Source organism: Clytia hemisphaerica, unplaced genomic scaffold, assembly GCF_902728285.1.
Source record: "Clytia hemisphaerica strain Z4C2 unplaced genomic scaffold, Clytia hemisphaerica genome assembly, whole genome shotgun sequence".
Lineage (NCBI taxonomy): Eukaryota > Metazoa > Cnidaria > Hydrozoa > Leptothecata > Clytiidae > Clytia > Clytia hemisphaerica.
Genome location: NW_027104057.1, coordinates 1,607,906 through 1,632,260, shown reverse-complemented (window position 1 = coordinate 1,632,260; position 24,355 = coordinate 1,607,906). Strand labels below are relative to the sequence as shown.

The window sequence follows — 24,355 nt, the reverse complement described above, 5'->3', positions numbered from 1 at the left end:
TATTATTGAATACCAGAATGTCGAATTGCAAAGCGAAGAACAATTGGTATATTGTTGTACATACTCCCTGTACACAGACTTGCCGTGTCGTTGAACTATATTTTGATAGCTCTTCTTAATTCTTTGTTTCGGCATACAGTTAACTCTCTCTAATTCGACTTTCAAGGGCGATCAACAATTTCTTTCGAATCACAGAAAGATTCAAGTTACGGAAATCGTTTAATTTGAGTTAAAGAGAGATTTGAATAATGGGGGTTCGAATTATAGAGATATGACTGATAGTGCATTTTTTATATCTTCGTCATCAAGAAAGGTTTTTTCATCAAATATTTTGTCAAGTTCATGTTAAATACTTGCAATGAATTAACGAATCACAAAGCATTTTGTTTACATAGTACCATTATTCTTTACGTTAAAAAATAACATTGAATCATATAATCAAAAGACCGGTCCCTTTTTCAAATAGAAATCCCTGGGTCTAAAATTACAGTTTAATGAAAAAATATTAAGCAAACAAGCAACCAAAGCATTTCAAGTCAATTTGTTTTCAACGAATCGAAAAGAACCTTTTTTTTTGTTTAAAAGTTTATCAAACAGTCAACAAAATATATCACTCGGTGAGAAAGGTTTTAGCACAAAAATGAATTTTTGAACTCAGTTGCTTGTTTTTTATACTTCTTACTACATAGTATATTGGCCATTTTTTTTGACCGAATGGAAATGTGTGAAAATTCATTGCTTTTTCAAATCTTTGAATATAATTTTTGATATTGTTCTTTGAATATAACTTTTGATATTGTATCCATAATGTTTGATAAAATACACGAATAAAAAAACTTTGGTATAACTCGTTAGTTTTAAGTTTAATATTTTAGATTTTTGATACGATAGATGAAATATTTTGAGAAATAGAATAAAGAATAATGAATTGGCAAATCAGCGTCTTCGCTTTTTGCTTTATCACTGGAGCATGGAACAAAGATATTAAAGAGACGAATTTACCGCCGAAGAATCAACCAAGTAACTGGAAAATAATTGGGACCAATTGGCAACCAACAACTTCAAATTTAGTGGTTTCATTTTGTAGAACTATTGATGAGGTTTCAACAATGATGCCTGGATTTTGGCCTATTGGTGATGCCAAGAGAGTCTTTCTTACCATAAAGACAGAATCCAGAAGTGAATGTAAAACTAATATAACCGACAACAGAGATTGCCAAGTCAGCATTGCATACAGTCGAGTTACCAGTGATGCTCCAATCCAGGAATTTAACAACAAAAATGCCACGAGATTCCCAGAAGATACATTTTTCAATAGCTCAACCAGCGCTTTAAGAACTGGTGTTCTTTCTATTGACAATGTCACTGATTTCACAGGATTGCAATTCGGATTCGAAATTACGTCATTTTGTGGCTTTATAAGATCATGGCAGTTGACTTATTACCAATGTCCACGTGTTTCGGAAAACTTGGTTAATTTTAATCAAACTTCGGCACCTGATAGTTATAAACAAGTTGAAGAAGTTTTTGGAGAGTGTACTAACTTTGCTGCTTTGGAGATTGGATCAGACAGACCGAAGATGGAATGTTTTACAAATGGCACATACAACATTATTGGACGTTGTGTTTGTGATGCGGGATACACCAATGAAACAACAGGAACAAGTTGCTCTCGTAAGAAAATCTTTTCAGTAACAAATTCTAATATTAAAATATTTTTACCCTCTAATAAAACTAATATACTAACATGCTAATTGTCAAAAGTAAGTTTTTCAATTGACATTCCAGATGTGTTTGAGCAATGAACATAAGATTTCTACTGAGCTACTATATATTAAAGTCTGTCCAGATATAATTGGCAGTGGAAACAAGAATGCCTGTAACTTTTGATAGTCAAATACAATTATGGAAATTTTTTTTGCTTGTTTTAGAGAATTAAAAGCGCTATATTTGAATGTATTTTTGGTTGAAAAATTCGCGATTTTTAGCGGTTAAATTTGCGATTGATCTGAGGATCCAAAAGTTCAAAAGTGGCCCGGTAGGGCTTGAAATATAGTCTAGAAACCAATAAATCCCTCCCAGATCGAAATATTCGATGAAACCAAGTTGAAGGCCCGAAATTGACATTTTTGCTCGAACAATTTTCGAAAAATGGTAAAATAGCCAAAATTGCCAATAAGTTATGGCACTGATTGTAGATAAGACTTCGTACCTCAAAAAAGTGACGTCAAGTGTAGTCTACAAATTCACCCTTAAATTCAACTCTATGAAAATTAACGAATCATCTTTCCGTAGTAGTAGTAGTTTCAAATCTTTCGCAAAAGGCCATTTCTTCACAATGCACTATGAATTTTCGTGTCCAACTTACAGCAATTCACTATTAGATCAGTCCAGATTACCAATGAGTCATTTCGACCGTGAAATGACTTAATTAGCGTTTTGTTTCAGCTTGTGATCGTCAAACATTCAAAGCATCGAGAGGGAACGTACCGTGTCAAGCATGTGGTCGCGATACAAAAGAAGGAGTCGTACCACGGACGACATGTGCTTGTAAAGAAGGCTACTTCAAAAGGTCGAACGAGAGTAATCAAGTTGATGCTGACTGCTTCAGTAAGTATATAAAGGTTTTTCTTATTTTGTAAGAAAGTTACGTAATTTCCGCCACTATGGAAACAAACACTTGATTTGCGTCAGGGATCGCCTCTACAGATTCGAACATTTGCTTTCATAATAGCCACAATATTATTTTTGGACCCTTTTTTTATTTGGAGCAAGTCCGTTCATATTCAACATTGAGTTGAATTTGAAATTGAATATCACTCTTAGAGCCACCAGAAGCACCAACTAACTTACAAAGCCAAACATCACAACCCAATGAAGCACAACTAAGTTGGACTGCTTCTATACCAGGATCTGACGCGCAGGGCGATTACGTCATCCTTTGTTTGAATTGTCCAAAAGCTTTTATGGTCAACCAAAGGACAAGTGGTACCAGTATCACTTTGACAGGACTTGCAGCGTTTGCTAGCTACAAAATCCAGATCACCAAAGAAAATGAAGTCACCAGAAGCACTGGACAGAGTAGACCAGCTGAAGTCACTTTTACTACGCAAAAAGGAGGTATGTGAAAACAATTAGCAATTAAACGATCATCGTGCCGCATTTTTATTGCGACTACAGATGACTCTCTCTAATTCGAACTCGAATTTGCTCGAATCACAGAGAGGCGCGAATTAAAGAAAGTGTTTTTTAAGAGATTTTTCCCTTGACGAGGACTGGAAACAAGTACGAATTATAGAAGCATTCGAATCATAAAGGTTCTAATAGAATAAGCGATGGTTTATTGTATACGTTAAATGAGGACGTAAAGAATTTGCTAGTTAATTTATGATTTCCAGTTGTTCATTTTGATTATGTATGTAACGTTTTTGACTGAAGAATGCAGAAAAATTCCTTTGCCATGTAGCATATATCCCTGTCAGCTCCGCCGCGGTCGATAGTTAACTGTCTATTATTAAGCCCTCGTGGACATAATGCATATACCCTGTATACATCTGAATCTAAAATTCTGCACCCTTGTCAAACATTTGGAAATCTAAAATCTTACCCATCAATAGATTTTAAAACCCAACCGGGTCAGTGAGACAGGGGTTTGTTAAAAAGAACTTCTTTCTTACAGACCCAACCATAATACAAGACGTGGTAAACGAGACGTTATCAGACGGCACCGTCAAATTCACGTGGAAAGAACCTTTCGGCCGTGGAGGAGATGATATCTCTTACGTTGTTACGTACGGCGACACTACGTTACGTCTTACCGAACTTACGTTCAACATTGAAACGGATACGCAAGACCGAACTTATAACGTCGAGGTATAATTCTTTTTTAAGTATAAGAAGGCTTACTTTCAATAAAATATTTAAGGCGTGAAAATTGTGTCTTTTGGAAAAAGTGGTTTTTTTCAAGCATCCGAAAACTTAGTTTTTTGCTGGAAAGCCAGCAATCGACTGTCTTATTCAGTTTTCAAGGGACCATGAAATTTCCGATTAGAGAAAGTTTCGAATTACAAAGAGTATTTCAAACGAATAGTTCTTTAGGTCGAATAATAGAAAGATTCGAATGAACCAGTTTCGAATTATTGAGAGAGTTGACTGTAGGGTTAAAGCCATGGAACATTCATTTTTATTTTCAGATTTACGCACAAGCCACAGTAAACGGTGTTTTACGTAAAGGAGAATCGTACAAAACAACAATTACCGTCAATGGTGGAATTCCTTTGGGCATCGCATTAGCAATTGCATTCGGTATCATGGTATTTGTAATCGTTGCTTTAGTGGCGGCGTTCTGTTTTTGGAAACGTCGAAATCCTGCGTATCTGCAAGTCGTTCGTATGCCCGATGGCACTGGTAAATTCTATTCATATTTGAATTATGTCTTTCTGTCTTGCGAATCTTATTGCATTGCAATGTTGTCAGTTAATAACAGTTGACGCGCTCTTGTTCAATCCTCAATGGACTAATAATTCCATTCTTTATAGAGAAAGAATCGTATGGCAGAAAATTCAAATTATACTGTTTCGAATTAGAGAGAGAGAGAGTCGGCTGTGTTCTATTCACATTTTGAACATTCAACCATTATATTTGTACCAATTTGGTGTGGAACCTTTCTTAGTAGGCTAGTATAGTTTGTAGCTAATATAATCGAGTACAGAGACTTCAAAACGTGTATTTCTTCATTTTTTAATAAAATAAGTTCATTTAATTATTTCTACGATTTTAGTAAAACTACCATCACGCTTTTATTCCGGTGGTAAAGTATACGTCGATCCCAAAACATACCCCGACGTCGACGATGCTGTGACGGAGTTTGCGTTCGAAATCCAACAGGATGAATTGAAGCTTGGTGAACGGATCGGTGAAGGAGAGTTTGCTGATGTTTATAAAGGTGTTCTCTTCCGCAGTGGTAAAGATTATCAAGTAGCTGTCAAAATGTTAAAGGTATTTATTATATGGATTGAAACATGTTTTTGCTTCCCTTTCTAGAAATATTCATCCTTCCACCGGTAGTTTTGTTGTTTTGAATAATTTCTATCGTCTCCTTTTATTGTCATATAATTTCAAGAAAATGTCAAAGACCGTAACTTTTTTTTGCGATCATCTACTTCGGTTTAATTCTGAGATTTGAGCCTGGAATTCATCTGGTACAATTATACCACGATAGTCGTCTAATTAGAGGTTTTCCCCAATAGTGTCCGCTAATTAGAGGTTTTCCCAAATAGTGTCCGCTAATTAGAGGTTTTCCCAAATAGTGTCCGCTAACTAGAGGTTTTCCCAAATAGTGTCCGCTAATCAATTTCTTTGTTTGCGTTAGTTCGATAAGTAATGAATAACAGATCTTCGGGGGGCAATTTTACCCAAAACATTTCCTGTGTAGTTAGCCAAGAATCATGCCAAATAATGAAATACGAATCATCTCAATTTATTACCCCTCCGTGCCTATGAAAGTACAACTTAAACGGGGATTTAATGGATCGTCTTCTTTCGCAGCCAAGTTCGACAAAGAAAGATCGTGAAGACTTCTTAAGTGAGGCAGCTATCCTGGGTCAGTTCAACGATCCAAATGTAGTCGTATTGAGAGGTGTCATATTAAAAGGTAACAAAAAAACACAGTCTGTAGTTTTTCGTTTTATCATAACTTTGCTAACCTCAGTATTGGTAAAACACCTTAAGGAACAAATTCTGGCGGAGACTCTATATTCTGTAGTTTTTCGTTTTATCACAGCTTTGCTAACCTCAGTATTGGTAAAACACCTTAAGGAACAAATTCTGGCGGAGACTCTATATTCTGTAGTTTTTCGTTTTATCATAGCTTTGCTAACCTCACAGTATTGGTAAAACACCTTAAGGAACAAATTCTGGCGGAAAAAATACGCCTATCGCCTAATGAAATTCCCGCCAAATTTGAGTCTTTTGTTTTGATACATTTCTCGAATTCGGGCTATTTAAGGCCTCAGAACAGTTTTTTGCCTATGTAATGAATAATATTTTTTATTAGGTTATCTATGAAAAAACATATCGTCGAATCTAATACCCACCAAAATCTGTGTAGTGTAAATTATGCTGAGAAATAAAAAAGCTTGAAAATTCCTTTTCATTTCTTTTAGAACAACCGAATGCGATTATTTTGGAATACATGATGCATGGATCGCTGGACACCTATCTGCAGGTAAAAATAAGGCAAATAAGCTTTTTCATCATGACTGGTTTGTTAATCAAACTTGCACACAGTCCCTTAATTTTCTCATTTATAATTCTGACAGCGTTCATGTTATTCCAACGCCTATCAGTGAAAATAGTGGTACTCTGAGTACAACATTTGCCTAATCCCAACTCGAAAATACAGTCGTTCTCTCGTCGAATTTCTCTAACTCGGACAAATTTAATGGTCCCTTTAGTTAACACCTTTAGTTAACAATGCCTGATAGACCTTATTCCGTTAGTCGAAAATTCCTCAAGTTGGAAAATATTACCAAGTTCATGTATCGGAGGATATTGAAGGCAACGGCAAGTAAAATGATACAAAACAAAGTCGATAATTGATGTACGGCTCTATATCGCCTTTTCTCACCTAAACAGACGACGGTATTTTGGTGTGTTTACCGTCGTCGAGCAAAGTGGACGGTGATTTTGGAGACATGTCAACTTTTCTTTATACCGTCCCCCTCGAATTATCTCGAATACATAAACTCGCTATTCGTGTTCGAGTGGTGGAGACTCCACTGTATTACTAGACTATGCTATGGTCTAAGAAGAGTTTCATCTAAGAAGAAACAAACGTGATGAAGACGGGCATTTTCTTGGGGTAGATGTTGTCTTAAACACAGACTCTATCCGCCGCGAAACATATTACGTTTTATAATGTACAAACTATGTTATATCATAATAATATATTATACGAACGATAGCATCGTCTACTGTATTACTATTGCGTGTAGGCTCGGAATGAAAACTCATGTTTGTCGGTATAGATAATCGGAGTTTCGACGTGGCATACCTTATCGGGCAAAACTTCGTCGGAGAAAAGAGACGAAATTTTGGCCAAGTGACGAATATTTTTCCCCGACGAAAATTTTCCCCGGCCTTAATGCATTTACCAACTACCAGCAAGTGACGAATATTTTTCCCCGACGAATATTTTCCCCGACGAAGTTTTCCCCGATAAGGCAACAAAAGAATTCATTTAACAGTTAAAAGTAATTCCTAATATTTTTCAGAACCACGATATGCAATTTACCAGCATTGAACTTTTGGAAATGGGTCGTGGTGTTGCATCAGGAATGAAATATCTCTCAGAAATGGGATTTATACACAGGGTAAGAAGTAGTAACTATATCATATATTTAAGAACTAGGGTAGCTCTAATCTTTTGCACAATCACTTGTTTTCCACTGGCCTTTTAAGTTTTTCTTGTGGATATTTTATGTCAAATCCTCTTGGTACGCTAGGCCCTGGGATCAACCCACTACATTAACTAAGTTTTCTGCAATATACACTCCGTATCAGAAAGCTAATCGATTCAATGGTTCGTTAAACCCCTGTCTCAATCACGGGTGTTTTCTCAACTGATGGAGGATACCCTCTTTTACCTATCTATCCACATTCTTTTTATTTTTCTTGATCTTGATTCGCCAGAATGGTCACTTCTATGGCAACATTACTCACCATTAAAAGGATTTATTCTTTTAGGATTTGGCAGCCAGAAACATTTTGGTAGGTGAGAACAGGGTTTGTAAGATTGCAGATTTCGGTATGAGTATGGAAATCTTGATGGATGACAGTGTCGAATCATTGGTAAGAATCGAACCTTTTCTTTGTATTGTTTCAAACCTGGGAGAGTCAATTTGAACTATCTTATCGGCCCTATCTACGCCAGCCCTTATTAGTGTTATTCTTTTCGTCGCTGGTGTAATAAGGGCCAGCGACGGAAAAAGTAACACCAATAAGGGATAGAAAAGGATCGAAATTAAATTAAGGCTTGGACTAAAATGGAAAAAAAAGAGCTTTTGGGTAGAAGGGGACGGCATGAAAGGGGCCAGACCCAAATTAGATTCGGCGTAAAAAGAACCTATGAGGTAATACAATAATTTGATCAAAAAATCAACCCTTAGGGTTGTTTTGAAATTTTTCGTTTAACTTTCTATTTTTTACTCCTGGAACGCTGCGGGCAGAACGGATGGCCCAGAAGTGGGTGAACGATAAGGGAAACCAGTGTATTAAGTTTTGGCATTTGTTTATTGGCTAACCACTCCTATACAAGTAATTTTGGGGATAAGATATTTCCCATATTTGACAATAATTATAATGTATAAGATGGCCGCCTGCAACCACGCTTGCAAGCCTTGAAGGGAGGGAGGGAGGTAAAAAAAAAATTTTCTCTGTCTTCACTGTAAGATGAGCTTCTTTACGAATGGAAGATCAGTGCTCGAAGTCATAGCTCTAAACCACCTATAGATTCTACCGAAAGGAGCAAATGCGACGGTGGCGTACTATGGGCGGACGGCCCACCAAAACCACTCTAGCTAGATACGCTAAAGGGCGTGGCGTCGTAACAAAATAAAAGTTAAACTAAAACTTAACCTCTTAAAGTACCATTTAACTTTCTATTTTTTACTCCTGGAACGCTGCAGGCAGAACGGATGGCCCAGAAGTGGGTGAACGATAAGGGAAACCAGTGTATTAAGTTTTGGCATTTGTTTATTGGCTAACCACTCCTATACAAGTAATTTTGGGGACAAAATATTTCCCAACCGAAGGTATCCCCAAATTATACTTTCGTCGCGCCTTAACGGTTGCAGGAAGACGCGCGTACCTACAATTTTAAAAATTTTTCTATTAGTAAAAGTAGATAAGCCTATAAAAGGTATATCGTAACAATATAAAATATCAACCAGTAGAAAACTCACTAAATATAAACATAAGATGAAATGTGATAACAAATTCAATTATCTTAACTATTTCACGTCTACATCACACAAAGAAAAATAAAACAACAATGTGCACCCGACAGGAAGTCCACCACCAGCCGGGTAAGTGCCGGACTGTGTACCGGATCCGACTTCCTAAACAATGAATAAACCCAGAATCGGCAGGTTTTCGCAACCAGCCGGGTTGCCCAGACTCAAGGCCTGGCCCCTCATCACCGTGCACAGCCTAATAGCTACAGGAAACTGTCAATCGCGCGTAATTCGTGTGGGACAAAATCTCTTGCTGTATGAAATGGAAAACACAAAGCCTAAAACAACGCTATGGGCAGTTTCCCTACCGTATCATCCTCGCAGCTGAGAAACTCCTGTCCGTACAGCCGGTCCGGCAGGAGAATCTATCATCACCTTGTGCATACTGAAACTTAAGAGAGATCCGCCACCAGCCGGGAAGGAGCCGGACTTTGTTCCGAATCTGATCTCCTTATCACGATGGGTTTGCTTGAATCAGCGGATTTTCGCAACCAGCCGGGTTGCCCAGACAGCCGGCCTGGATCCTCACAACTTGCACTACGAACACTTACACTAACATCCTCGCTGCTGAGAGACTCCTAACCGTACAGCCGGTCCGGTAGGAGAATCTATCACAACCGTGTGCGCCCGAAAACTGAGGAGGTCCGCCACCAGCCGGGATAAAGCCGGACTTTGTTCCGAATCTGACCTCCCTATCGAGATGAATTGCCTAGAATCGTCGGATTTTCGCAACCAGCCGGGTTGCCCAGACAGCCGGTCTGGATCCTCACAACTTGCACTACGAACATTTACACTAACATCCTCGCTGCTCAGAGACTCCTAGCCGTACAGCCGGTTCGGTAGGAGAATCTATCACAACCGCAATTACGAGCCCTTTATTGAAATGGAAAACGGAATATTTGGATACCCAACGTTGCTCATTGCTATCAATTCTAGCCATTAGTAATTATGAAAAACTTGTTATTGGTAGTACCTCCTTTACAGTTCACTCCATCCTTGCCCATTCTACAAAATTAAGAACGCATTTAAGAACATTTAAGGCTGAAAATTGCTAAAAAAATAAGCACATCCAGGCTCAGCCAAATTTTAGGTGTTCTAATAAAAAAAAAACGTGTATTAAACTTGCCCCTGATCTGCAGCATGAGCCTTTTAAAACTTTACAGTCTTGTTATAACAGGCTATTCAAGTCATCTAATCAATGCCCTTCAATGATCCTACTTTGTATTACTCCAAATCTACCTTTGTCAGCCAATTAGAAAAAGCTAGTGTAAATGCCGCAGAGACAGACTTTTTTGACGTGCACCATCTGTGTACCACCTTGCCTAGGTGTATTCTTGACAGGAGGAACTTTAAAATGTTCAGGTTTCGTGCTTGATTACTACATCCAGCTGGGATCTGTGGGATTGAATTAATGCTTATAAAAAGTAAAATCTTTGTTTGTAAACTACCTGAGATAAAAGAAATTTGTTCTCTTTTTGATATAATGTTAAAAACATTGTATACAGTATATGGCCCCCAAAACGGAGACGGCCCCCAAAACGGAGGTTTTCATTAAAATGAAGATTCTGACTTGTAGATTTATCAGAATTAAACGATTTTTGTTTATTTTGAAAGAATGATGGTTATACTTAAAAATGAGCATGTTGTTGCTAGTTTGAGACAGATTCAAAACAACATATTTGCGTCTAAAGAAAATAATTTAACACCAAAATTAGATAAAAATTGCATATAACTCACTCCAGCTCCTTGGATATTGAAAATAAGTTATGAAAGCGGGGTATAGGAAACTTTCTACACCTAATGCCGTTCAGAAAATGCAAATACATATGTGACTTTAGAGGCTGGGTAAAAGATATAGCATCTTGAAGGACAACCAGTATTTTGGAGCCCTAGAATCAGCATTGACAAAACCGAAAATTCTAAATGTGAGAAAAAGCAAAAAATCTTGGAATTCTATTTCTATCACCTTGAGTTAATAGTTTATAACAAAAAATTAACATTATAAATTTTTCGCTGAATCAGCAAAAACGGCAAATTCTGTAATTTTTTTGCAAAATATAGGAGAAAAATATCTTTAAAGCTTAATATTTTCAGTTTCAGTTAAGCTTTCTTTCTAAAATTTTCACAGCTTATTCCATACATGAATGGAACTATTTTCAAAAGAGATTTGTTTTCAAAAACTTGATTAAGACGTTTTTAAATCAAAATTGTCATTTTGAAAATTTCTAAATTTTCAGTTTGGACTTTGCAATATCGAAAATCTTGAAATATTTCATAAAAATCATAAATTTTACATCCATCGGGTCGTAAATTTAAGGAAAAACACAAATATGTTCATAGTTTTTCCCCCTATTACCACTGGGCTTAATAATTTGATTTTAACTACACCTCCGTTTTGGGGGCCCCAAACCTGCATTTTGACGACCAGGGGTATACTGTAAAAATTTTATCAAATAAAACCCTGCCCAAAACCCTCTAAATCAAATTTCAAAACTATGGTCAAAATTTTGTATTCATATCTTAAAGATATCTCGAGAAATCGCTAAAATTTCAAACCTCCGTTTTGGGGGCCTTTAGAAAAAAGCTACCTATCTTTAAGCGATTGAAAAATATTGTTGAAATTGAAAATTTTGAAAAAGAACTTCCAGGAAATAAAGTAGAGATGTTAAAGGTTTTCATGCAGCAAAAATTTTTGTAAAATCTCTTTCCTCTAGATTTGAGAGAAATTTCAAATTTGATCGCCGTTTTGGGGGCCACATACTGTACACGTTGTATTATTATGGTGTGGCGTTATAAAGGGCGATATGTTGTGGCGTAAGGGTGTGATTACCGTGATTACTGAAATTACTGAAATTACCATTACCTGAGGGGTACATTGTATACATTGTCTTATTATGGTGTGGCGTTATAAAGGGCGATATGTTGTGGCGTAAGGGTGTGATTACCGTGATTACCGAAATTACTGCAATTACCATTACCTGAGGGGTATATTGTATACTCACTTTGTATTGTGTTATCATGGTAGAGGGTCATGTGTAAGTGTAGTATGATAGTATTACACCCATTCATAAATAAAGCGAGGTTATGTTTCAAATAGTCATGGAAGTGTAGTATGAAATGTGTAAGTCGTCGCTTGTTACGCTTTTATAGCACGAAGTAGATAGGGAAAGCCACATGTCGTCATTCGTGACAAATGTAACATTACTTGAATACGTGTATTAGTGAAGTATTGTTTTTCAGTCCACCATAGATTGTAAAATTGCCCCTCTGTTTTTCTATTCTTGACACAGGTGGGGTCAAATTCCAGTTTTTTGGGGTGTTTTCGATAGGAAAAATGACGTAATCTTGACTTATGCATATCAAAAATTGTTGGACAACTGGTCACATCAAAGGGCACCGGTTTGAGGGCTGAGGTATATTTGAGTAAATTGACACAGCCCACCATGGTTGAGCAACGGAGAAATTTTTTGAATTTTGAAGGGTTCAAAGTGCTATTTTAGGACCCATTTCAATTCAATTTGAAAAATAATTCATGTAAAAATAATGGAAATCTTTTAAAAGTACAAGCAACATGAGGGGCCATGCCCCCTGGTCCCGGGTCCCATGGACATTAATTGTGAATTAGCGTGAATAGTTTTCAAAAGGGGAACGAGGAGGCGCAACCATGGTTTACGCCGACGGGAGAAATTTCAATTTAGTATGGCTAAAATCGCCCTCATTTACTCTCTTTTTCCAAAATATGGTTTAAACATCACAGGATTGCTTTGATCAATCTGCTTAAAATTACACCTCATAATAAACCTGTTGCTTCTTTGTGTTTAAGGATTTGCTACAAATCCTACGTTTCTTTTATGTTTTAAAATGAGATCTATAGGAGACCCTATAGGAGGCCCACCATAGTTGGGGCCGACCAAGAAAATTTAGAAATTTAAACCCTCTAAATTGGCTAAAATTGACCTAGAAATACGATTCAACTAATAAATATAATTTTCACGATCACGCTGAACTGCAAATTTGACGCCATCACGCCTAAAAAAACTCGATTTCACGATCACGCCGGCACTTCATTTTATCGCCATCACGCCGTTTTTTTCAAAATTTCACGCCATCACGCCACGAAAAACCCTCCATCACGCCATCACGCCAACCGCTGGGGGGGCCTCTTTAATCGCACCTTGCAGTTCACTTTGGCAAGCCCAAAATGCTCACTTTTAGTCGAGTCTCTTCTAATTATAAAGAGGCAGATAATTTTCTTCGAAAAAAGGGAAATATTCGCATCACAAAGGTACAAATAAGGAAATGGTGTTTTTATTCACTTTTCTTTACAGAGTGGAAGAATTCCAGTGCGTTGGACTGCACCTGAAGCAATCCAATTCAAGAAGTTCACCACAGCTTCTGATGTTTGGTCTTATGGCATTGTTTTGTGGGAAATTATGTCTTACGGTGAACGGCCTTATTGGAACTGGACCAATTACGAGGTAGAATACAAACTTGAAACCAGTCCCTTAGTTTAGAATTTTTTTATGAATCTGAAAGCACTCACGATTGTATTACAAAATCAAATTTTCCATGTGGTTCAAGCGGCTCTGGCTACAAGATTGAATATCATGTTATATTATATCCACAATGATTTAGCACTTGAGTTATGTTGGTCTGTAGCTAAACTTGTTATTTACAAGAAGGGCTATTTTTTACTACAAAGACTTTTTTTCGGCTTAAAATAAGATAATAACGTGATTTATTCTTAGTTTGATTTTTTGCAATTTTTTTCGCAGGTGTTGGAGAAAGTCAGTTCAGGATATCGCCTTCCACTACCTATGGTAAGTCTCAGGAAGCTGAAGTAGATAATGCATAAATCTTCTTTTCAACTAAATTCGCTTATCGGCCTCGTTTCAACCCATTTTCCTTGCTTTTTTTTGTAAAAATCCGAATTTTAATTTTTCACGAGATATAATTTTCGTCACAATAGTCGAAATACTCGAAATTTTATCCACTTATTACCCTTGGAACTGGAAGGCTTTAGCAGTTCATTCACCCCCTTCTCACAAACCAACTGGGACCCTTCCCACTTGAATTCATTGCCGATAGAGGACTTAGAGGCTGCTTTGTTACAGGGAGCTTTCTTCTAAAAATAAGACAGGCGATTTCAACATATTCGATAATAAATCCACAGGCGAAGCGAGATACCCTGCAAAATTTATGAGGGAGTGCAGACGTTTATGACATATTCATTATCTTTTGATAAAAGAAAGACATAATAATTACAGTGTCGTAAAAACTGCTCTCATCCCTAAATTTTGCAGGGTATCTCGCTATGCCTATGAATAATCTGAAAATGAATGCTGACGCAAACTTACTTATTTTTCTTTGATAGAGTTGTCCAAGTGTTGTGCACGATTTGATGCTGTGCTGTTGGACGAAAGATCGAACACGACGTCCTCTGTTCGGCGTCATTCGTGATCGTCTCGATGCTTGGATCAGACATCCTGATTTATTAGAAGGGAGTACTGTTATCGAACTGTAAGTATCATCAATAGTACTATACTAAAACCTAAAAAAAAAGTTTCTCATAGGAAGTATTTCAATAGAGGTCTGCGATTCAGACTAACTAAACCCCTCTCTCAGTACTCCGGTGGACCATTTCTCTTTCTCCGTATAATACGTAATAAGAATAAATTATAGGAAAACAAAATTAGTAAAAAGTTTCTTACACAAAAATCAAACTTTTTCTTATAAAAAAATTTAAAGTCTACCAATATGGCTACCCTTTCCTCTATCATCATAACCTCAGTGGTTATGAAAATTTCTATCGAAATGGGGATGTAAAATCTACTGATTCCAGGCTCAAAAACACCAGTGGGTGGTTTGGGAGTTCAATATCTTTACAACCAATTTTCAATATGAAAAATGATAGGACACTTTCAAGTGGGGTTGGGCTCCACCGGGTCTGTAACAAGGGGTGTTAAATTATATTTACTTATTTTAAAGCCATCTTCAATTAGGCCGAATAAATGTTATCAATAAATCCTTTTTCTAAATCTTTCCCAATAGTCCAATCAATATTTGACAATCTAATATCTCTAAGAATGAACCTTACGCGGTTCTTACGTCAAGATTCTATTGTTTTCTTGCAAAGACTTAAAAAGGTTTTAGTTGGATTATTTCTTGACTTTGGGAAATGCTAGATGAGAGATTTTGAGGTCTTTTTGTTCATTAGGTCCCTTAAGATTCCGGGGGTCCTGAAAACCGAAATACCGACGCATTTTTCTGAGATCACCATCAATACGAACAACAGAAATTTTTAAAATTTTGTCGAAACACCGACGGAAAAAGGGCTAATACCGGCACGCCGTCAAACCAGTACGTCTGCAGGTAAAGTAACTCTCACAGTCTGATTATACCTTTAAATATTCTGACTTCTAGAGACGACAATCTTGACTACACGGTCATGCAGACCATCAACAAATGGTTGGAAGCCATTGGAATGGGGCGCTATGCAAAGAACTTCATCGAACAAGGTTTCGCCACACCCAGACAAATTCTACTCCTCACAAGTGATGACTTGGAAAGGCTTGGTATCGGACCCATGGACCATCGGAAACGTATTTTAAAAGCTATCCATAACACCAGAACTCAGGTACCTTTATTTTCATAATCATAGAAAATAAAGCTCATAGTCACGGCTTTTCTTCTTGTTTATTCACCTTATCGGCCCTTTTTACGCGGGGCCTTTTAACGCTGGGCCTTATTACGCCACGAGCCCAAAAATAACGCCAATAAGGGCCAGTGCAAAAAGGGCCAATAAGGTAACTATTTCTCTGAATTGTGACCTGTTTTAAATTTACCCCTCAAATCCCATACAGCCTTTTGCCCAGGCTTGCAATGTCCACCAATGTCCGACCTTGTGTCAAGATTTTTATTCTCTTTGTTTACTTTATGTGGATCAATGCAACTATGGAGATTTGACTTCGTGCATTAATTTTTAGTTTATTCTTCTCTGTTTTGGTAGAAAGTTTCTCATATTAATAGTTGACCCATAAATTCTGGGACCTAATTTAATGCAATTGTGATCTCACATTTTTTTAGGTCGAGCATCAAACGTTACGAACAAATGGTGTTGTTGACAATCCACATGCCGGTTGAAAAAGAAAAAGAAAAAGAAATTGTGATGAATATTTTGATAACTCGTTGTGTCTACTTTACGTTTTGGCTTTGCTTTTTATGTTTCGATCCTGACTATCCTTGAGACGCATAAAGAAATAATAAACTTAGGACTCATCAAACAGGATTTTATTACGTTTAACATTATCGATCCAAGTTTTTATTAATTTGACAATAAGGCTTACGTACTTTCACTCGCAAGAACCACTATTATATGCTTTTATGCATATCGAGAAAGAGTGTGAGGGTTGCAAATCATTACGGGAGGGGGTTACTAGGGTTGTTGGGTGATTATTATGTGCATACCGAATCCGGGGAGGGAACTCAAGGTAAACGACCTACCGTAGGTGTGAGGTACCCGACCTCCGAACCCTTACTCTTACATATAGTGTCTGTGGGAATAAAGCATGCGAACCATTTCATTTGTAGAGTGTAACATTTTAAATGATTTGTAGTTGGAAGAACTGTAAGATGTAAATATAGAACTTTCTCCCAACTGTCTCAAAGTTTTGATCTTAATTTTATACATTAGAATCTAATCAGAAGGTTTTAAAAATTATAATTAATGATTTTTTTTATGTATGTAGTATAATATATAGTAATTTTTATTTTCGCAAAATTGAATTTTGCGATTTTGTAAGTGTTTTCAATTTTTTTTAAGCTCGAGAAAGAGGGCAAGTTTCCTAACTGTCGAAATCAACGGGAAAATCTACAAAAATTCCATCTACTGGCGGGACAATTATTGTAAGTAAAATGTAAGACGAATGCAGTTATTGATTACAGCCATAATCGCACGATGGGTTATTTTTTCTTAATTGGCACGCCCTCAAAGAGAGCAATTAATCGTTAATTGCATCCTGTAGAGAGCAATTAATCGTTAATCACACTCTTCAATGCTGCGCCAATGTTTACAAAAATGATTTTAATGTTTTTTCTTACATTTTTTTTTCATCGAACGTTTTAATTGCATTCGAAATTCATTTTGTGAGAAAGAAAATCAATAAACAACAATAAAAGAAAGACACAGAGAGAAGAGAAAAATATAAAACTCTCAGTGTAATTTCTGTAATTTACTTTCCTAACTGGGAAAAAGTAGTGAAAGCCATTGTGCGATTAGCTCGTAATCACATAATAACTCGTACAATTCGAAAATTGCACTCGTGATTTTTTTGTTTCGAATTTTCCTCGTCCTTTCGGACTCGGAAAATTAATAACAAAAAAATCACTCGTGCAATTATATTCGAATTGCACTCGTTATCATGTGATTACATATACTTATAACAAATATGTCTACAGATTTCGAGTGATGTATGGATACCAATACCAACCAATCACAGGCAACTTTGAAAATATTAATAAAAATCTACCAATGGGAAGCCTTTAAGCAACATCAATTGACATGTTATAATAGATCTCGTGGACCTATAAAGAACTGTAAAAAAATTTAAAGATGAAACTGTATTCATCAATCATAATCTCTTTGTTTGACTTTGATGGATTTAATTAAGGAAACCTTCCAGTGTAAACGCGCCCAGTAATATTTCATGGTTTTGGCGAGTTTGTTCTCTTTTAATTTTCGTTGAGATATTTTTATATATTGTATTGTAAAATACAATAAAGATTTTAAAGAAGAAAAAATATTGATAGAAACTTAAAAAGCAGCTTATTTTTAGTATTCCCTTTAGTAATGGATTAATTGTCCATAAAGATATAAATTTGATTTTGCAAAAAGCGTTATTGGTGATGACGTCCCCGGGTGGGGGTACGGGTCTGCGCCGCCCTTAAGGGTGCCTTTTTTGGAAACTGACAGTCCAGGGTTGGAAAAATCAGGAATCAAAATTTAGCCCCTCCAAGGGTCGGAAAAATAGGAAAATTTCATCTTTTTGCCATCAGAAAGATCGAAATTAGTCCTAGTAGGATTATTAAAATTCACAACATTTTCCTTTTTCCTCCTTTTTAGTCTTGCTAAGGGTCCGAGGGTACCAAGAGTCAGGCCTGAGTCCCGTTAGTTTGCAGCCCTAGTACTATAATGGGGGTATGATTGGTTAATTAGTTCAAATTAGCGTTTTAATATGTTGAGTTTTCAGTGATTTTAGCTTAGCTTTATGTCGCAGAACAAAACCTGATCTCCTGATCTATTACCCCAAAAATTTGCACCTTCTTTAACAAAGTTTTACTAAAAGTCAGAAAGTTTCAAATCATTTCAATTTTTTTTCGGAGAATTACACAATAGAACATCAGCGTGGTAGATTTTACCTCCCCCTGCCGGGGCCAAAAATTAAGCTTATTAACATTGTATACAGTTACCATAATTATGTTCTCTTTCACCTTGAAATCATTACAATTTAGAATAAGAAAATCACATTATAGCATATAATATAGATCATAAAAACGTCTTTCTTTGATGCCTCTTAAAATTTGGTATTGGCTATGGTTAGAGCTCGTTATGTGGGAAATAACTAAATAAAAGAGACGGCACCAAATTTGTTGTAAGATCTTTTACCAATTGCATTTTGGGTCACAGCAATGAATTTGTGTCATACTGTGAATTGGATCTGGACAAAAATAACCACTTTTGCTTGGATCAAATTTACAGCTGACTGTGTATGTGCATTTTGGTCTATCGAGGATTCGACACCTCAGCGACAACAAATTCATTTTACCAGCTTTATAACACTTTGTAACCTCTTTATGATGTGAAGCTTCGTCGCAGAGAGTGTAATCCTTGACCTTCAATGCTCGTCGAACACGGCTATTCGAGTAACGGCCTAGATGGAAAAAAGAGAGTAGGAACTATTTCAATAAAATATTATAATTAACCAAGGAGTAAATGACAAATGTCATGAGGATTTATGAACTTGCAAATCAAATTTCTAGTCATAGTTTAGCTTTGTTCCAAAAGAAAGAAACAATTTTTATTAAGAACGATCCGTGACTCAAATGACTGGATATTTCTTATTGGCCCAGCGCGTAGCGCAATGGGCCTTTAAAATACAACTGGTCGAAAAGATTTGACTTTGTCGGGGCCTATGCGCGCAATTATCAATCGACAATCGACTATTCCAGGCAAAAATCAAACTATCTGACTTTCTATTGTGCGCATGCGTAAGAGAAAACCACATATAATTAATACCTCCAACTTATATGGTCAAATCTTTCTTTCTTTATTAGTAGAAAAAAGTTTAAAGTAATTAAATCTTTATTGCTCGCCCGACTCAAGTCAACATGTTTTTTTTTATAAGCAAGTGTCTGCCCCTACATCAGGCTCGCATTATGCTTAGCATTCTATTGTTTTCAAACAATAGAGCCATTGTTTAGGTACCAAAAACTGAGCCTACATATGCTTATAAACGTTATGCTTATAAAAGAAAAATATAGTACATTGAAAGATTTTGCTCCTGTTGTTGACAGTGCCAACACTGCTGAACCTTTACGCCGCTTAGGCTTTCTTGTTTTTTCGTAAAATACTCTTTGTTTAAATTAGCTTAAATTCGTCCTTCCCTTTGCCTTTTCTGAAACTTGATTCTCGTATTATCTCTTAAGTTTCGAGCTTTGTTTTCACCCGGTGGGGCACCAATGAAGTATAAGCCCGAAGAGCTAGAATCGAATCTCTTTGGTAGGATTTGAAGCCAACAAATCCTACCAAAGTTGCGCGGCCTTGAGCGTTTCGCCTGGTTTTTACACAAATGACAGATTGAAAATAAAATTTACCGCTAAATTTGGAAAAAAAATATCAATCGTAAACAAAGGAATTGCTAGATTCAATCTGTCGTCAAAAATACGGCGCATTTTTTAAGGCTTCACTTTTTCTTGCCTGAGAAAGCTTAGAGATTCTACTCTAGCCCTTCGGGCTTTAAACTCAATGGGGGCACTTGATTTCTAAACGACATGGTCATGCCCCAAAAAATTGTCTTTCAAAATGGGACCCTTACAGTGCAGTTCTTGAACTTGAGTATTGAAAAATTACATTTGGTGCATTTTACCGAAATGTTTCTCTCCCTTACAGTGTAGTTTGATTGCATATTTATTTTGCTGGGCAGCAAAAATGAGCCTGAGATGCCGACACAATGTGCAAAACAAATCATAATGGGTGCGTGTCAAACAATAAAAGATAAATTAGATTTCTACTGACAGACTTGCGATTCAGCAGTCCCCAAACACATCCTTACAGTGTATCCAGTTAAAAGAAGACCCTTGTAGTGCACTCTATCAAAAGTACACCCTTACAATGTATTTCGAGGGCCTCGAAAAACCTACCTTCAAGGGCGGCACATGCCCTTGGGTCGGACCATATGAGTGCTACCCGGGTGTTTTCATTAAATTATTCTTGTAAAAGTACGTACTAACTTTCCTATTTGTTTCAATAATTAAGGTCTGGGTCTACTTGAAACATTTTTCATCAAACAAATAGAAACAATTGAAAACTGAAATACGAAAAGGGTTAAAATTTGATGGAAAAGTTGCCAGTGGCCCCGCCTCCCGGTCCCACCTCAAATGACGGAAAGACAATACATACAAATCGGTTTCAAAAACTAAAAACCAGAAACAGTTACAAAAAACTTTCATTGAAGCTACAAAAATTGGCGACAGACAGGTGACAAAAATTGTTTAATGTTGAGATTTTTCTGAGGCGGGTGGGCCACTGAAACAAAGTTTAGCATTTGAACTGCAGCTTTCTTTATGTTTCATTTTTATGAAACTTGTTTCTCCAGACCTTTAAAAATTAAAAAAAAAGAACTTACTCAATAAGTCAGCCTTGGCATCTCGTTCCATGTCAGTAATTTTGGCGTAAATGTTGACCTCCAGTACTCTTCGCTTATCACAGAACTGATCGATGATTGGATAAGGTGACAAATCAAACACTCCCATGGGAAGCATGTTTTCAGTCTCGATCCAGTAACGGTTTTGAGGGAACTTGTAGTTGACCTAGAGAATGTGTTTTGATTTAAGTATTGTGGTTAAATTCTAAATTAACATGGCCACTTGATATAATTCGTTGAAGGGCGTGGAGGGTCGACTAAAATTGTGAAAAACTTGGATGTCAATCTTCTAAGTTGCTATTTTTGTTGTCGCCCCTTCCCAGCTGGCACACAACGTTGTTTCAAGGTTTATCTAACGTTCAAAACGTCCATATAACGTTAGATTAACGTTTAAACAACGTCGTGTGCCTGCTGGGTTATTAGCCCTATTAGCCCCAGGGGGGGAGTAGAATCTATCATGCTGATGTTCTTTTGTGTATATCTCGCAGAAGAATTTTTGGAACGATTTGAAACTTTCTGACTTTTAATAAAATCTTATTAGGAGTACTTGTGTAAATTTTTAGGGTCATAGCTTGGCTACATCAGGTTTTTTTCCTCTTGGAAGTTTGTGTCATGATGGAGAACATCTGTACCAATTTTCATGGCCATAGCTTTTCTACAATCAAGGTCATAATATTTGAGAAAAAAGGAAATTCCCCAGGAAGTTTTAAAACCACAATCGATTTGTAAGTGCTCTAAAGTAGGTTCGAAGGGTAGAGTTTTAACTCTGATTTGGGACCTTAGGATCTCAGGATCTAAAAGTTCAACAATAGTCCAATAAGGCTCAGAATATAGCCTGGAAGTCTGCCAAACCCTCCCAAATTGAAATATTCGATTAAATTAAAGAGATAACCCAAAATCGACTTTCTCGCCAGAACTTTAAATCTTGAAAAACGTTAAAATGACCGGAATTCTCAATATATTTCGACCATGATTGTAGATAACAAATAATCGGGGGTGGTAGATTCTACCCTTTAGGCAACCAAAATCAAAAAAGGTTGGGGTTAATACGGTTAAAGAAGATATCTTTGGAACAATTCGGCGAGCAAAGTGGCAGCTTTTTCTAATATCTATATTTCAGCAACGAAAATTTTTTTGAAAAGATCTTACGACAACCACAAGAAAGTATGAAATTTGGCCTGACTTAAAAATTAACGCTAATTCCGAACGCTACCTTTTTGAGAGCTTTGAGAACAGAGTCAGGAGTTGGTTCGTCTTTCTTCATCTTCCACACGTAACATGTTTTGGCTTTGTCGTCTCGCATCACTGTTAAACGCTATTAAAGATAATGGAAAATCAAAAGTATATACTGTATGTTATAAATTCAAGATAGAGTAGAGTGACCTTAATTTAAGAATTTATCTGAAAGAGAGAACCGTAAAATAAAAGGCTTGAAATTATATCATCAGATATCAAATATCAGCAAGGATAAAACTTTTGAGTATATTTTTCTCGGTGCTAAAGATTGGTTACTAACTTTGAACAAACTTAGCGATTAAGCAAATGAATTTGAACTTGGGTGCCACAAAAGTTGCTAAATGACTAGGTTTCACTTACATTAATGAAATCTTTAAGATAGGTAGCTGCGCTTCGGTTTCCATGCGTGGGAACGTCAAATACGATAATTTGATTAACTTTATCCACTGTGATCAATTCTTTGTATGTTTGACCATTCTCTTTAAATTCCAAATCGTAAAGTTGGCCCTGGAGAGAAATAACAGCATCAAAGCTCTGAGAAGTTCCAAAATTCACCAGGAATAGTTACTTACCAGTTTGAAAAATGGTAATACCAAATAAGTCAACACAGTGTAACTTTTATATACTATAATGTAAATATATAAATGATGTCAGAGGCAATATTTACGAGGATAGCCCAGTAATGTAAGACTTTTGATTGTTTTCACGGGCTCTAAACTGAATGGAACATTGGAAGAAGAGAGGTATTCGAACCTGGATCCTATGGTTTAAAGCACTGGTGCCCTTGACCCATTCGGCCACCTCTCCCTGAAACTGTCCCACTCTTTAGGTATTCTCACATTTTAGGTTTTAAACAAAGTTAAATTTACCTGGATTGCAAGAATGATACATGCCAAAGGAATCAAGCAATTTGATATAAACGACATCTAAAGAAAAGTTAAATTAGAAATGGTCAAATTTCGTGTCATACTACTAACAGAAATTGCCAGAGCTTATTTTAAAAAGATGAAGTGAAGATGCTGATTAAAATACCTTTTCTTTGCGTTATTTCTTCCTTGTCGTTCTTCGAAACAGTTGTGATGTTTAATACCCAAATTGTTCTCCTATTTATACTTTATGTGGCCAATGTAACCTCTACGCAGAAGGGCCTCTTCTCCGTATAGATTTTTTGAAAAACCAATACTCTTATGAATTTTGTTTGTTCAGCATTTTACTTCCTATTCGAGTTTCGTTTCAAGTGTTTTGTTTTTCACGAAATTTTTCTTTTCTCAAAGTCTTTAGCCTCGATGGAGGCGATTTTTTGATTGAACACGAATCTATATACTAAAAGTCTAATTCGTATTGAGCTGTGGGGGGGCCATTATGGATTTTTTTCCAAAACTCTTTTTAGATCGAGCTCCGAGCGGGAAAACAGTAGAGTGTTCTTTTTTCGAGGCGGAGTACGTTTTGTTTGAGACACGTCACCGGACAACACGCCTACGGTTCCTTGCCGATCGGGAAACGTCGCCCGGTTCCGAAGCGTATCTTCGTTTTCGAAATTCTACTTTACTGGTAATTTTCGTAAAAGTAAATAGAAAAGCAAGAAGCTCTTTGGTTTTTTAATATTAATTGATTGATCTGATCTTTCTGCTCTGGTCACTGGTGCCATCGTTTGTACATGGATAGGGAATGGTCTAATGGACATGGTATCCTGTTTCTTAAATAGAGAACATTTTGTTATGGATTTGTACAGTTGTTCTTCAGAAATTATTATGGGGCTTATCGCAACCAACCATCTTAACAAAATAAACAAATTGACCAAAGACCGACCAATGGAAACATTTATTTTAGCCCTCTTGAAAATTGAAAATGGCATATTTTTGCGACCGACCGCTTCACTTTGTAGACCGACCGACCGCCTCACTTTGTAGACCGACCGACTCACTTTTTTAGACCGACCGATTCGACTCACTTTTAGACCGATCGACCGACTCACTTTTTAGACCGACCGACTGACTCAATTTTTAGACCGACCGACTGACTCAATTTTTAGACCGACCGACCGACTCACGTTTTAGACCGACCGACCGACCGACCGACCGACCGACTCACGTTTTAGACCGACCGACTCACTTTTTTAGACTGACCGACCGACTCACTTTTTTAGACCGACCGACCGACTCACTTTTTAGACCGACCGACCGA

The 24,355-nt window shown here is 36.8% G+C and overlaps 3 protein-coding genes across 3 annotated transcripts in view; 1 reads left to right on the top strand and 2 right to left on the bottom strand.

The window, feature by feature from the left end:
- The first annotated feature begins 813 nt into the window (after nt 1-813).
- On the top strand, nt 814-16,244 carry LOC136812306 (ephrin type-A receptor 5-like). The gene is made up of 15 exons (XM_067068804.1): nt 814-1,674; nt 2,449-2,610; nt 2,827-3,120; nt 3,680-3,873; nt 4,194-4,407; nt 4,781-4,998; nt 5,548-5,653; nt 6,165-6,226; nt 7,275-7,373; nt 7,747-7,851; nt 13,343-13,492; nt 13,790-13,834; nt 14,389-14,534; nt 15,438-15,651; nt 16,101-16,244. The coding sequence occupies exons 1-15, from the start codon at nt 924-926 to the stop codon at nt 16,155-16,157; spliced, it is 2,817 nt and encodes a 938-aa protein (XP_066924905.1). The 5' UTR covers nt 814-923; the 3' UTR covers nt 16,158-16,244.
- LOC136812327 (bifunctional 3'-5' exonuclease/ATP-dependent helicase WRN-like) overlaps nt 14,482-24,355 on the bottom strand; it is a 92,830-nt gene continuing 82,956 nt past the window's right edge. The window contains exon 11 of the mRNA XM_067068827.1: nt 14,482-14,500. The gene's annotated coding sequence lies outside the window, so the exon portion shown is untranslated. The remainder of the gene's footprint in view (nt 14,501-24,355) is intronic.
- On the bottom strand, nt 18,484-23,278 carry LOC136812326 (uncharacterized). The gene is made up of 6 exons (XM_067068826.1): nt 23,204-23,278; nt 23,041-23,097; nt 22,532-22,678; nt 22,149-22,250; nt 20,918-21,101; nt 18,484-18,943 (listed from the first exon to the last, which is right to left on the bottom strand). The coding sequence occupies exons 2-6, from the start codon at nt 23,095-23,097 to the stop codon at nt 18,675-18,677; spliced, it is 759 nt and encodes a 252-aa protein (XP_066924927.1). The 5' UTR covers nt 23,204-23,278; the 3' UTR covers nt 18,484-18,674.

What these genes read in the sequence shown, in the direction of transcription:
- LOC136812306 (XM_067068804.1), top strand. Translation starts at nt 924, where the DNA reads ATGAATTGGCAAATCAGCGTCTTCGCTTTTTGCTTTATCACTGGAGCA. An exon ending in CGCTGGACACCTATCTGCAG is followed by an intron (nt 6,227 to 7,274) that starts GTAAAAATAAGG and finishes AATATTTTTCAG; the next exon opens with AACCACGATATGCAATTTAC. An exon ending in TCCATAACACCAGAACTCAG is followed by an intron (nt 15,652 to 16,100) that starts GTACCTTTATTT and finishes ACATTTTTTTAG; the next exon opens with GTCGAGCATCAAACGTTACG.
- LOC136812326 (XM_067068826.1), bottom strand. Translation starts at nt 23,097, where the DNA reads ATGTCGTTTATATCAAATTGCTTGATTCCTTTGGCATGTATCATTCTT. An exon ending in GTATCATTCTTGCAATCCAG is followed by an intron (nt 22,679 to 23,040) that starts GTAAATTTAACT and finishes ATTTCTCTCCAG; the next exon opens with GGCCAACTTTACGATTTGGA. An exon ending in TGCCAAGGCTGACTTATTGA is followed by an intron (nt 18,944 to 20,917) that starts GTAAGTTCTTTT and finishes TTTTCCATCTAG; the next exon opens with GCCGTTACTCGAATAGCCGT.